At 32.5% G+C, this 14,880-nt stretch overlaps 1 protein-coding gene across 4 annotated transcripts in view; it reads left to right on the forward strand.

Moving 5' to 3' along the window:
* Positions 1-14,880, forward strand: part of LOC106478809 (follistatin-related protein 5-like) — a 144,184-nt gene that overhangs the window by 91,295 nt on the left and 38,009 nt on the right. For 3 of the 4 annotated variants that reach the window (XM_013939379.2, XM_022382478.1, XM_022382477.1), the window contains exons 3-4: positions 6,104-6,206; positions 14,399-14,620. In XM_013939379.2, coding sequence (XP_013794833.1) covers positions 6,104-6,206; positions 14,399-14,620 — 325 coding nt within the window. Of the gene's footprint in view, positions 1-6,103; positions 6,211-14,398; positions 14,621-14,880 lie in introns of all 4 variants that reach the window. The other variant, XM_022382479.1, reaches the window with a different exon arrangement.

Raw genomic sequence — 14,880 nt, forward strand, 5'->3', positions numbered from 1 at the left:
CTGGGGGGGGGGGGGCTTATAGCAATGAGTAGAAGGGTAGTTTTCTGCTAGATAAAGACAGCAGTACCGAACAAAATATTAATAATAAATATATTTGGATGCGTCAATCTTCAAACTTTTAGGGTATATCTTTTCATACCGTTTCAACAAGAAACAATGATGCTCTGTAGTGTTTGAGAGACATAACTGGCAGGAGGGCACAATCTGGAAGTTATTTCTTGCCTTGCATATTATGTTATGACGATGTTTCTGGGTATTGTGTGTGTCCCGAATGGTTGTCATAACATAATATTCAAAGGTAAGATGTCCGATAGTAAATACCTTCCAGATAATGCACTGTGGTATTTTACGAAGATGTTTTGTTATACGCTATCGCTTTCATTGGTTTAATACTTACTGTAAAGTGCACGTAACGTCTGATTTCCGTAAATAACACAACTTTATTTGAGAAAGTTTACAAAGTTTTCATTCTTTCAAGTTCTTGGTACATTGACATAAAATTTTCCAATCCAAGCGCAATTGTAGATGTCTCCTGAGTAATTTTCTTCTTTGATTTTAATTGTAATCTACTTTGACACCTTTCTCTCATTGAATCCAGTAAGTTTTCAATATGGTTCATTCAAAAATTAACAGAGTTTATATTTCATCCGCACTAGAAGCAAGAAACTGTGACATGTCGTTTGTCAATGGCATTCTCTGTACGCCTTATCGTTTTGAGATTACCTTGTAGTTTGTATCACGTGTGGTATTATTGTGAAAACAAATTACAAACGAAATAAATGAGTAGCTATAGCTCTATTTTATAGCTAGTTTGAGGAGCTTAATATTATGTTATGCATTAAGATATGTATGTATGTAATATATTCAACTACGAAAGTTTAGTATTACCATATTTTGTTATGTAAGAAAAAAACTTACAAAATAATATCAACATAAATAATTTATTTGTTTGTTTGTTATTAAGTACAAAGCTATACAATGGGCAATCTGGACTCTGCCCACCGATAATATCGAAACTCGAATTTTAGTGTCGTAAGCTGTGAGACTTGGCGCTGAGCACAGATAGCCCATTGTGTAGCTTTGTGCTTGATTACAAACAAACAGATATTTATGTTTGATTTTTAAATATACGTAAACATGTATCAAATTATCCGACTGTGATTGACAAAATCTAGTCCCCAGTAGCTCAGCGGTATAACGCCCTCCCCCCCAAAAAAGGGTTTCGGTGCCTTTGTTGAGCATTGCACAGATAGCCCATTTTGTAGCTTCGTGCTTAACTACAAACAAACAAGACAATATTTAAATAACTTTTGAAGCAGAGGCGACTTCAAGATTCTGAAAGTGGGAAGCAAAAGGGTGACAGACAGATTGACTTGGGATGAAGGCTTTTGTGTTAGTGATAAGTGGAGTGAAAACTATGAAAGATGGATTAAGAAGTGCAAAGAAAGTGGGACTATTTTTGCTAAATAAAGTTTTCGTTAATATATGCTTTAGTAAACTCAAAATGTATACTCCATCTCCCTTCCTCACGAAACCGGTATTAGCAACGTTTCATAAGCATATTTATAATACGTACATTCATAAGCATTGACACAAACAGTGTATGGAGAGTCTTACAACCACGTCTGTCTGTTCTACAAGATTCATTATTGGTTCGGGTTATTTTTGTCATTGAGGTGTTACATTAATTCTGCAAATTAATTACATACTCGGGAAGCTATATTTTAACATGAAATTCTTAAATTCAATGAATATGTTAAAATTTAAATATAACATCTTGAAGTAGGTTACAGGAACTCGCAAATCAGATATACAAAAGAAAGAAGTGCTTTAATAAATTACAAAAAAAAATAACATTATAAGCACCTTCGTCAGCGGTTGTTGCGGATTGATTTAATTTTTTCGATAAACTCGTTTGCCTACTCTTTAACCTGACCTTTGAAATTTTCTTAACTCTTACTGTGGGTGGCTAGCCAAAGATTGAGTAATGTTTCGTTGGGTAGTTTTTTGTTGTTTTTTTTTATAGAGTTGCCTAGTAACTGAAGGCATTTCATTCTGGGAAATGTAATTTTTACTAAATACTTTAAAACTCTTTAGTAACAATTTTAGGATCCTCGTTGTGGGACAGCAGTAAGTTTACGGATTTACAACGCCAAAATTCGGATTAATTCACCACGGTGGACAGAGACTAGAAAGCCTATTGTGTAGTTTTGCAAGAAGAAGAAAAACATTTAGGAGAGGCAGACAAATTTCAGTGGTGGCGCCCCCTCACTGATCTGAAGTCATATAATCTCTTAGAATTTTAACTCATAATTTAGTGTTAAAGTAGTTTTTGTCATTTTAGTGGTTGGTATTCCATGTTTCTAGTCATATATCAAGCATTCAAAGATGTAAGACAGTTTCAAACAGGCAGTGCTAGAAACTAAAGCTTATTTAAAATTATCGTCCATGTTAAATGGTGTGTGTAATATAAAAATACGGAATAGCGATTTTATCAGCCATTCAATCATGAAGAGCCTCGTGTAGTTTGTTTGGCTGGATTGCTTCCAAGAATTCAAAGCAACGCTGTTTTCTAAAAAGAAAAATGGAAACCTTTGTCATACTATCTGTGAAGTTCCTATGAATGCTAGCCATTCTGTTGTCATGCTACATTAGAGGCATAGTGCTTTCGAAACTATACATAAAATTGCTTTGTCCATGCGATAATGAATTCAAGGTTTCGTTCGGTGCTATTTGAGTCTAAGTTGTAAATGGAAGGACGGTAACTTTATGTATATTCTTCATTTTTCCCCCTATGAATACTAATTCACCAAATCTCTTCGTTTATCCCATATTACTAAAACGTTTCTTTCTATTTATTTATTTTTTCTGTAATAGTATAAAACTGTTTTCTTCTTAAAGATCGTGTGGCTATTCTACTTTTCTCGCAAAGACAAATAAAAGCTGAGGTTTTATTAATTTCAATGCCATTACATAAATCTCTCTTAAACCTTTTACAAAAATGTATAATTGACAAAACTTTAAAGTTCTACATATTTAAGTTTAAAAAGGAAATGTCGTCCATACCGTGGAGTGAAAAGAAGTTTTCTTAATACGTTACACTAAACTTTAAACTCGTTATACTTTTTTAGATCTGTATAAAACTGTTACTAAACGGTTTATAACAAAACATATTTTTGTTTATTTCCAACAGACGTCAAAGTTTGCAGTCGAACACTACTCATTGTCGATGAACCGTTTCTATAGATTTTCAGGAAGGTCCATTTTATATTGATTTTGTAGACTTAGCTATAACAAAGGCACATGCTTAATGATAATTTCATAGCTGGCATCCCAAAGGCGTGGTGCATCAACTCTGAAATATCTGATTTATGAAGTTCCAAAAAATGACGTTCTTGTTTATCATACACAATAGCTCTGAACAGCAAGGTACAAGACGTAATGCTATTCATTAATATCCGACGATGGAAGGCAGGCACACGAAAATTTATTTAGTTTACGCCACAAAAAAGAAACAAAAAAAACTGTGTAACTATTAAATACGATGCTATCTATGTTTTACGTTTGGTAATTCCAGCAGGGAACATCGTTTATTAAAAAAAAGTTTTTTCAATATAATGCTCATATTTTTTTACTTGTTAAAGGAATAAAGGCAGGATATACGCTCCGTATCTTCTTTATACTGTTATGCTTCTGTGGGTATTGCTAGGAAGGTAACTTGTCAAACAATACTTTTTTTTCGTGATTGATTGTCTACCTATAGATAAGCGAGACCTTACTGGGTAAAGAAAGATCTTTTCTTCTTTTTTTTCGCTTTTTTTTGGGGGGGGAGGGGTCGTAACTTTCGCCATGGTTGGTCTATTTGTGAAACAACTTGCTCGTTATTTCGTGTGGTTTGTTTTTCTTCTTGAAAACAAACTACAAGACTGTTGTCTGAAATGAGAGTCCACTAGAAAAGAAACAACAGGATTCTGGTTTATCTGATAAAAACTGATAAAGTAATAAAGAAGTTTAACGTCATGTTATACAAATATTAAAATGATAGAACTTAACGTTTTGTGTTCCTTCACCAGTAAATGCTTTGATACTGAGTTTAACAGATTTTTATTAAAAAAATAACATACCAACATACTTTAATGACTTTTATGTTGTTATCCTATGAAAATTTGCATACAAATCGGGCAATGCGTAATATATCGGATGATATATATATACGTCGTTAATTAGCCTTTGTTTTTGTGTCTTTCGAACTTTCTTCATCAATGGTCCATTGTTTATGTTTCGTCATTAACGATTCGGTGCTTTACAAGAAATTTTAACACATAAGGCAGTGTAATAAGTTCTATACAAACAACTTATACGGACATAGCTTTCTTTACTATACATACAAGTAGAGTAAAAATTTTATAACATAGTTACGGCGATTTGCCAAAGTCGGGATAAAGTTTTTAAAATTTCAAGTAACTCAGTTTTTGTTGTTTTGACTTTCTTGTTTCAATACTTTTTGTAGCATTAAAACTTTCTGTATTATTATAGCTAGCTAGGTTACGTATATATCGATCCCTACATGGTTTTATAAAATTTTGAATTGTTTTATTATTTTTGTTTGTTTATTTTTTTATCAGCTATATTTTTGTGCGCCAGCAATGTCAAGTGTGGGGAGCGTGTATACCGGATTGGATTTTATTACTTATCAGGATCTCTACCAACTTACCCCCAAATCTAATTGTATGCCCAAAGTAGCGTATCTTCTGTTTTATATGTATATATACTAGTATTCTTTTCGGTACAAGAAAGAAATCATTGTAATCCTAAACGAAAAAGTTCTGTGAATGAACTAGAGCAATAAGGTTTGTCACTTTTTCTGTACGCTTGTCTGGAAAAGTCACTTACTTACTAACTTAGATGAAAATTCGTTGAAATAGTGAAAGTTTGATTCACTACATAAACATGTATAAGTACAATAAGCTTTAGTTTTGCTCAGCCAATACTTTGAAATAGTCATTGTTAATATTCAGACATTTTAGAGGTGGTTTTAAATGGACAATTTTAATGGCCGCCGTTTTGTTTCATCACGGTCCTTATTACTAAACTACTGTACTTAATGATATTTTTTTTCGCATGTCGTAATTGTCTAGCAGCCACCTAACGTTAGAAAAATACAACAACGGGGAGCGCACCGCGACTGTATAATTTTTAGTACTACCCTAGCTATGTACAGGGCTGGTTTTAACAAGCACCCAAATCTCACCATGGCTCCTAAAACACACAAATTATGTATTGATATCAGGATATTTTGATTAAACCAGTATGTGTTTTTTTTTGTCTGAAAAACTAATTGAAGTAAGTTTGTTGATTAAATATCTACCTTTGTGCACAGTGGAGTTAAGCATATCACGTTAACCAATTCATAACTTGTGTTCTTAGGAGCTATAGTAAGAGTGGAGCATTCATCTATCAAATTTAAAAATGAAAATCACTTGATAGTACATAATTAAAGTAAAATTCAATTCATATTTTTAGTAGTGCAAACTCGTATTGTGTCTGTATTTTTCACGAAAAGGTATGCTACATACTTTAAACTTATTTGTATTTTCAATTGCTTGACTTCATACGTATAAATCCATATTTCAAATATATCATCACTGATGCGATAAACTTTTGGTTCTTTCCCCTTCATTTTCATTTATCTGCCAGGAGTCAACATAATTCTGAGACGAAGAACTTTTGGTTCTTTCTCTCTTCACTTTTAATTATCTGCCAGGAGTCAACATAATTCTGAGTCGAAGAACTTTTGGTTCTTTCCCCCTTCACTTTTAATTATCTGCCAGGAGTCAACATAATCCTGAGTCGAAGAACTTTTGTTTCTTTCCCCCTTCACTTTTAATTATCTGCCAGGAGTTAACATAATTCTGAGACGAAGAACTTTTGGTTCTTTCCCCCTTCACTTTTAATCATCTGCCAGAAGTCAACATCGTTTGTTTGCAAAACTGCATAATGATAATACGTAAAAGATTTTACGACAGAAAAACACATCATTTTGAATTCTTCAAACTAATCAATACCGAAATGAACGATTTACTTTTCTCTATTTCCTTGTTAGTCAAGACACCGAGAAGTTAGTGATTTCCGTGAAAATCAAGATGATCATTTCCTGAACTTACGTTTAGAAGATGATGATGATGTTATGGAGCTCAAAGAAAAAAGTAAGTAAACTTTCAGTACAACTTTTCTTTGGCTCCGCTGCAGAGCAACAGCTATGCTGCAGCAAAAAGTGTTTTACAGGGGAAGTTAATATTAGATTTTCCACTAAATGTGAAAGATGTTAGTTGTATCGGTAATTAACTCCTTTTTCTATGTGGATAAATGTAAGCTCAAGCTTTAAATACACACACACACTCACATATATATACATATTCAATGATAATTATTAGAATAGCAAAGTACTATATAGAAGTAATTATTCGCGAATGTATTCACTATGAACATTGATTATATCACGTTATTGTTTTGAAAGTATTTTCGAAAGAGATTAAACAAGAAAAATAAAAATTTCCACTCAATTTCACAAAACTGAAATGTTCTAAACATATTATGACTTTGAGCCAAGACTAAAATTTTAATTCAATTATCTTCATTTGTATATCTTAATGTTTTATTTCACGTGTATAATTGTCGAATCTAAGATCATAATAGCAAAAAAGTCCTTATTTGTTCGTTTTCAAATTTTTATATAATCATTTTATATAATAATCATATAAAAATTATATTTCACTGTAAAAATGTATTAGCTATGATAGTAATCATTACAACTTTAAAAAATGGGTTTTAATTTTATTTAGAAAAATTGAGAGTAGAGAAAGACTAGTTAGAATTTATTAACGTAGTGTTTTGTTATTTCATTAAAAAGATAAAGGATTGAATTTTTTCTCGAATTTTGGTTCGCATAAAAATGAGTATATATTTCTATCATTGTCTCAGACGAATAATTATATATGAGTGCCATGCCCTCGTTTTTTTATCTCAGGACAAATTGCTTGCTTATTTTGAAGTTCTTGTATGTGCCTATGAATCTTTAATTTTGTCCTGTTGTAAAAAAATGACTTTATTCTATTTTACTAATAAACATTAAGGGTCGTTCATTACATCTTCATTGGCAAGTGAATTTTCTAACGTATCTTGAGCGAAAAAGACACCATTATATTTTTTATAGTTGCTTCATTACGATATACATGTTTGTTTGTCTTTGTTATGTGGCTTAATTAAAAATTTATTTCTTAAAATGAACTCTTGATAAACAAGAATTATTTTAAAAACACGTTTTATGGATCTGAAACTTTAAATTATTAAAAGGAATAGAACTAATTTTGAAAATAACAACAGACCGAGTTTTTGCTTAATAGTAGTCACGATAAAACTAAATATGAGAATAATGCACAAACACTGAAAAAAAACGATTCATGATATTAAAGGCATTATTCTTTATCATGCTACATGAAAATACAGGAGTATAATATCTCGGAAGAAATAAAATATTAGAAATGATTTCAAATACTGAAGTGAAAGAAAGAATTTGATATGTGTATTGAAAGAGATGTTAAACTTAATCAGATTAGTGAAACACCGTGGTTGACAAAGATAATACTTCAGTTAATAAATTTGTATAACTTTCTTAATAGAGGTTTTTTTTTTTAAAGATAGAAAGTTAAGAAACGACAGAACATAGAAAATTTACCCTCTGCAGCATTAGGTCCTTCTCACCCATGACCTGATATTTCACTTCCTACATGAAAGCTTTCATATTTTTTACAGTTTTGTCTTTTATACATTTAATGAATGATTTATAACGTAACAAACTCACGCAATAGTTAATCACTTTTAAGGAATATTTTGGGCTTTATAACAAATGTGTTGTTATGCTTGCTTGTACTTTTGACTTATGTACTCAGTAAAAGCGACGCCCAAAAACCATTAAACTATTACTAAGTGCAAATAATCAGTGTCTGGAACAGACAAAGAAAACTAACATTGGTTTATGTAAGATCTATAACATGAAGAATTATAAAATCTGATATAGCCGATGCGGTTCGTATCTTGACCGAATTCGAATCAGACCAGATGTTATGCAATAGTTAATCAATTTTAACATTTTTCATTAATAATTGTCTGACATAACATGCGTATAAGTTTTTGTCTGAATAATAAAACAGACAGTTTGCAAACTATAGTATCATCGACATTCAGCACTAGACGAAAACTGATAACGGTGAGAAAATTGTCAAGTACATCGTATAAAACAAGGAATTGTTTATAAACCGTTAATACACTTAAAACTGAAATACGTTGCAGAAAAGAAACTTCCAACGTAAATTTTAGGCCATTGCTATTCAGGTGAAAAATTCTTAAACACAAAGCGCATTTCATATTCCAAAGTATGATTGAAGTAAACAGAAATAGCATGACATTATTATTATTATACATATATATATATATAGGCAAATATGTAAATATATATGTTTTTACATTACCTTTATCTATATATATAAAGACGAAATGTGTGTTTGTTTCCACCCTAACTCCTCTGAGCCTATTGGGCCAATCTCAACCAAAATTTGTACGTAAACACTATAAATTATGGGAAATGTCCTAAGGAGGTCAAAATTGAACTTAACTCTATTTCTATTTTGTAAAACCTGTTGGTTAATTACTCCCACCCTATTGAGTCAATCTTGGCAAGTTGACACTTTAGACAAGGGAATCAAGGTCAAACTATAAAAGTTGGTGGATTGTTTCTCAAACAACCATGCTTTTCTCATGATCAATGAGATGTAGGGTATTCAAGGGTGGGATCACCTCAAAATCTTTATTTATTGGTAGATGAAAAGCAAACTGCAAAAGTTGTTTCGGAAGAAGCTTTGGTATGATTTTTAAAATTTTGAGATGAAGGTTATATTTAAGTTATTACTTTGAAATATATGATTGCTGTTAAATTTACCTTGATTTAATTAAGTTTAAACATTCTCCGTCAGTTGATGGGTATTTCAGCTTGTTCTAAATAAAAAACGTATCTTCGTATTGCATTATTTACAGAAATGTGTATGAATTATTATACTTTTATTCAAGCCCCCCGGTGACTCAGTGATAAGTCTATGGACTTATAACACTAAAAATCGAGTTTCAATACCTACGGTGGCCAGAGAACAGAAAATGCATTGGGTAGCTTTGCATTTAACAATAAAAAAAGGGGTTTTTATTCAAAATGACACGTTTCTGCCTCTGTCGACCCAATCTATTGTGTAATATTTGAAATATATTATAATTTTTGGTTTATTTGTTTAAATGATCATACACTTCTATGAGGTTGTAGCCGAAAAGGGGTTTCTGGTCGTCACAATGTCGCTATGTGCATAGATGCATGTCTCCTCTGGGGTGACATTTCGCATTAACTCAGCGAAAGACAGTCTACATCGATCGATTCGACCATAGTGAGAAACTGGACGATGACATATAAATAGTACCGCTTCTGCGAGTCCAGAAATTCTGTTTAATAATCCACTAACACGTGCTTGGTGTTCCTGCTGAGTTTGCTGAATTCAGAAATATTCCAAAATGAAACAATTTTGCGGAGTTTGTTTTTATTTTACTATTTTAATTTTGTTTCAGGAATGCAAAATAACTACGTAAACTTTCTCGGTTATTAAATGCGAATGAAATTATGAGGTTCAAGATGACATGGGGAGTGCAGATTATTTTACAATGAAATATTTTAATATAATTCATACATTGAACTGAACTTTTACGATTTGTATGAAGGAGGTTTGGTGCCTTTTAAGTGACGAGATTATGTTTTCACCCCTGTGTGTGTGTGTTTGTCAGCAAGACTTCTCGAAAATGGCTAAATGGATTTGGACGAAAGTTGTTATACATTTGGACTATGATCCAACTTAGAAGTGCTTAGTTTTGGAGGGTCAAGGTCACAGCAAGGTCAGGAAAATCCAAAACATCCCTATCTGTTAACATGGGGACCGATTTTTCACACTATTTTTGCTCTATAACTCAATCAGAAATGATCAAATTTTGATGAAACTTGGTGGACATACGTAGAATATTATTCTTCATTGTTCTGCCAAAAATGGTCTGTTCCATTGGTAACGACGGACATACTAGCACATTTTCGTATTTTTGAGGGCCGAATATTATTTACGCTGCTTGGCGGAGATATGCGCTCTACTGAAGGCCCCTCTAGTTATTACTGAATGTGAGATTGAGTCAATATTTATAGTTGAGATAAAATTATTTCTTCAGTGATGAACATGCCGAACTGTAAATTCCAGGTTCTCATCCCGTTACCACTCTTTGGGGGCATGGGTGCGTTATAACATTGACGGTCAAACCTCACTATTCGATTAGATATCCCACTTCGAAATCAGGGAAGGCTAGCGCAGACAGCCCTCTGGTAGCTTTGCGCGAAATTCAACAAACAACAACATCCCCTTTCTCATGACGTGAGATATGTCGAATAATAACTTATATCAATAATATAGAAGTAGGAAATAGTTTTGCGTTGAAGGATTAGGAAAAATGAATGATGCCTTTTTTTATTTATCTCAGGCAGGCCTCTCAGATAAATAAACCTATAAAATCCTTTATTTTTGTTCTCATTCTTAATTTCCTCTGTTGTTTACTTAAAACAGGCCAAACATAACATTTAAAAATCCAATACATTTGAAGGTAAACCTATCTTTTCAACCAAGAACACTGCTATAAAATTATCGGAACTGGTAGCCATGATATTACCATAATTATCCAGTACAGATCCGTAAAAATATAACGATCTTACAGCATTTCTGATGAGGGGGAATAATTGAGACTTCATTATCAGCATTATTAGAACTTACATTGTAAAACCTGTCACACATATACAAAGTACTGGGTTTATTCGTGGAAATTTTACAGATGGTACTGTATAGAAATTCACAGTTATTATTATTCAAATATAACTGATTTATATTTTGGTTGTGAAACCACAATTAGTTTTATATTTTCAAGAAAATCGGTCCTTTAAAAACATTATAGTGGCCCATTGGGAGGTCTGTATCTGTATAAAACATACGGTAAACTATATTGTAGCTGAAAGTATTTTCATTGCATATAAACATTTTAGCATTGTTTAACAATCTTTTAGAATTTTTTTTTAGTTTACAGCAAAAGGCTTTCAAATTGAGTCAGCATCTTTTCTTATCTCTGACATGCTTGCAAACAATATAAACGGATTTATTTCGAACTGGTTTCCTTTGCGATACACTTAAGAGAACTGTAAGCAATTATGACAACTCTATCAGTGAGTAATTTTTATTGTTTTTGGCTCACTGAAAAATATTCATTACAAAGTTATTTAAAGAAAGTCAAATATTATTTCAATAATTTTATTTTGATTACTTTTGAAAACTGAATGAATAAAATTATAACGTCATTAAAAAATATTTAATGCCTTATTTACACAAAAATCTGCAAAAAGTACCTCCTACTTACGATATATGGAATAATACCACATAAAATTTTAACCATCATGCTTAGCGCAATAGTTTTACTTATTTTAAAAACAAGTTTACTGTTGTTTTTCAGCCATGTAATTTTATTTCTATTGAAAGTTGTACGTCGATATGCTCAACTTGAAGTCAAACCTCAAACATTTGACAAATTATGCATATATAAATTACGATAAGCTCCCTCTATTAACTACTCCGTAGTTGCACCAATTCAGAGAATATAGACATAGAGCTAACGAGTGACAAACTTAGAGTTTAAGATATTACTGATGAGTTTGTACTTACATAGTAAATTGGCAATATAACAAAGCTATGAAAAATGGACGAAGAACTTCAAAAATTCTTTGGAAAACTAAAACATCTAACGAGCTTGGATTATTCTTTGGTTTTTCTTATTTTGAGGATAATGTTCTTACAATATATCTTTCTTCTTTTAAAATTACAGTTTTTATAGCAATGCAAACATGTAAGTCCAAGCAGAATATATTTTTCCTTAGTTGCGCGTTCTTAAATGTATGTGAGGCATCAGTTGAACTGGAGGTAAAAAACATGATTTATGGAACTTGAGCTGGAACACTTTTTCTTTTATATGAACGTATCAGAAAACTTTAAATTCCCATCTTCCCGAATGTGGGTCTGCTGGCAAGGCCTTCATTTTTGGCAATTTCTTTTCGTCCCCGAGACACGAAACATAGTTCCAAGATCCATCATGGAGAAGCCTCGCGTGATTCTCCAAGGTTGACGTTCGTGGCACATGATTTATCATTTACAATGCGTGCTTAAAATCATTACGCAAGATCGTGTACCCTAATGTATTGTTTGCTTGGAAACTCCCGCGTGTTGCTAAGATGAACCTTTGCTGACTAATGCTTCTGGGAACAGAACGACCTCTGCTTGGCTTAGAAAAACTGCGGAAAACATACTTATTTTATTAACTTTTTACACTTAAGTTATCTTGCATGATCTCGTGTATGCATTTTGTTTATGTAGTCTCGTGGCTCTAGAACTAGCACCGCTGTCGCTAGATTTTTATATATGTTTTTAAGTATATAAATATCAATTAGTAAAACACATCGTGTCCATGCGTAAGAAAATCACGAAAAAAAAGAAACATACATTAAATTTGAATAATAAAATACTTGACTTAATTATCTGCTTATACTTTAAACTTAAAACCTTGCTATACATAACATTTCGGTTCATATACTAATATCATAATAATTAGTTTAAAAAACATATAAAAAGCTTGCACTTTTTTATTTGAATTTTAAAAAAGAACTAAAATGATGCAGATAAAAGTGAATTTGAGGATAGTAAAAACAAAAAGGGAGTGTATTGAATAAAAACAATGCTTGCAGGTCAACTCATGGTAGTGAAAAGACAAAAAAAAACAGATGGTTCACATATTTTTTTCTCTGTGAATAACAGTTGGTCTTTCATTGTAACATGCCCCCCGGTAGGTTAGTGGTAACTCTGTGGATTTTAACGCTAAAAATCAGGTTTCGATACCCGCGGTGGACAGGACACAGACACCCATTGTGTAGCTTTGTACTTTACAACTAACAAATAAACCGTAACATGAGAAGATTTTTGTTAGGTTTTTAATGTTTAGTGTTAATCGTACATCTGTCGCCAGTTTCATGAAGTAACTAACTTTGCTGAAGAAGTTTCATTAAAAAAAATACTAAATGATTTCCACTTAGGCCTACTGAATCATCTTACACATACTAAGGCTAGTAATTTGATTTGAGGTTATATATATATATATGTGTGTGTGTGTCCACTATATATATAGACGTCTCGTCACCACGTTTCAAGTAAATCTTTAATAATTTTGTTTCTTAGAGTGAGGCAACATTACAACACGTATAATTTCATTCAAATTTCTAAGCGAAATTAAAAACTTTGTCAATTTAACGTCAATTCTGTGTTGCAAAAGAATCAGCTTGAGTTTGATTGAATTTGTATTCATATTATTCAAGTTATGGCATTCAAGTATCTACTCACGATACTTCTATTGCAGCCATGGAAACAGTTATGGTAAGCACGGTAAAAACGTGTAATTACAGGAAAATTTGCTTAAAGTTCTTATTTGAAAACAGGTAATGAAATAAAGTTAATTAAAATGAAATATTCTGTCATTCTAATGATTTCTTACTTCTATACATATAGAGAACACACACACAAACTCTTAAGGGCATAATTGAAAACAAAAGCGTCTAAGAGCCCATCCGTATTCCAAGAAACTAATCATCGTTCTCAAACCTAAGCACATTATGAGTATAATTTATATACTCGTAACTATGCATGGTTGTTTTTTAATTTATTTTGAATAAAATAATTCTCTACATTTATTTCAAACTGAAGATAATTGGCCCGGCATGGCCAGGTGGTTCGAATCCCTGTCACACCAAACATGCTCGCCCTTTCAGCCGTGGGGGCGTTATAATGTGACGGTCAATCCCACTATTCGTTGGTAAAAGAGTAGCCCAAGAGTTGGCGGTGGGTGGTGATGACTAACTGCCTTCTCTCTAGTCTTACACTGCTAAATTAGGGACGGCTAGCGCAGATAGCCCTCGTGTAACTTTGCGCGAAATTCACAAACAAACTGAAGATAATTTTCTCCGCATTTTATTTTTTTAACATTTCACAATTAACTAATCCGGAAGAAGATACACTGAAGTCGATCGAAAATTTATCTAATTATCAGTTCACCAGGCGTATTGTCCGTTCGAACACCTTCCGCTGTGCCTTTCAAACAAATGATCCATTCCTATATTTGTCTTTAGGAAAGTATGTGATTACATTTTAAAACTAAATGAACATATATATTTTATTTTTCTCTAAAGGTCCGTGTGATGCTATGATATGTGGAAAAGGTCGACAGTGTGAAGTGAACGAAGCAGGTCAAGCCGTCTGCACTTGTCAGCTTTATTGTAAACATCATAGAAAGCCGGTTTGCGGAACGGACGGTAATTTCTACACCAGTCACTGTGAGCTTCATCGGGCAGCCTGCCTAGCTGGGAAGACCATCCGAATCGATCGTAAGAGAGGATGTTTGAAGAAAAAAGGTAATTGTGCAAACAACTAAAGGGTATATCTACTTCATTACACAATATCTTCACAGTGGTTTTCAATGAAACACTTGAACAACAATTTTGTCGCGAGTTTTTCGAAGCGTCACGATGCTGCCATCTTGTATCGATAATTTAAAGTAACAACCAATAAGGCCAATGATGAGTTGTTTATCGCATGATTCTCAACTATTTGCGTAAATCAAAGTATGTTCGAAAAGTTTGTTTTTAATCATGCATAAAGCTACACAAGGGCT

Source organism: Limulus polyphemus, unplaced genomic scaffold (genome assembly GCF_000517525.1).
Source record: "Limulus polyphemus unplaced genomic scaffold, Limulus_polyphemus-2.1.2 Scaffold252, whole genome shotgun sequence".
In the NCBI taxonomy this organism is placed as follows: Eukaryota; Metazoa; Arthropoda; class Merostomata; order Xiphosura; family Limulidae; genus Limulus; species Limulus polyphemus.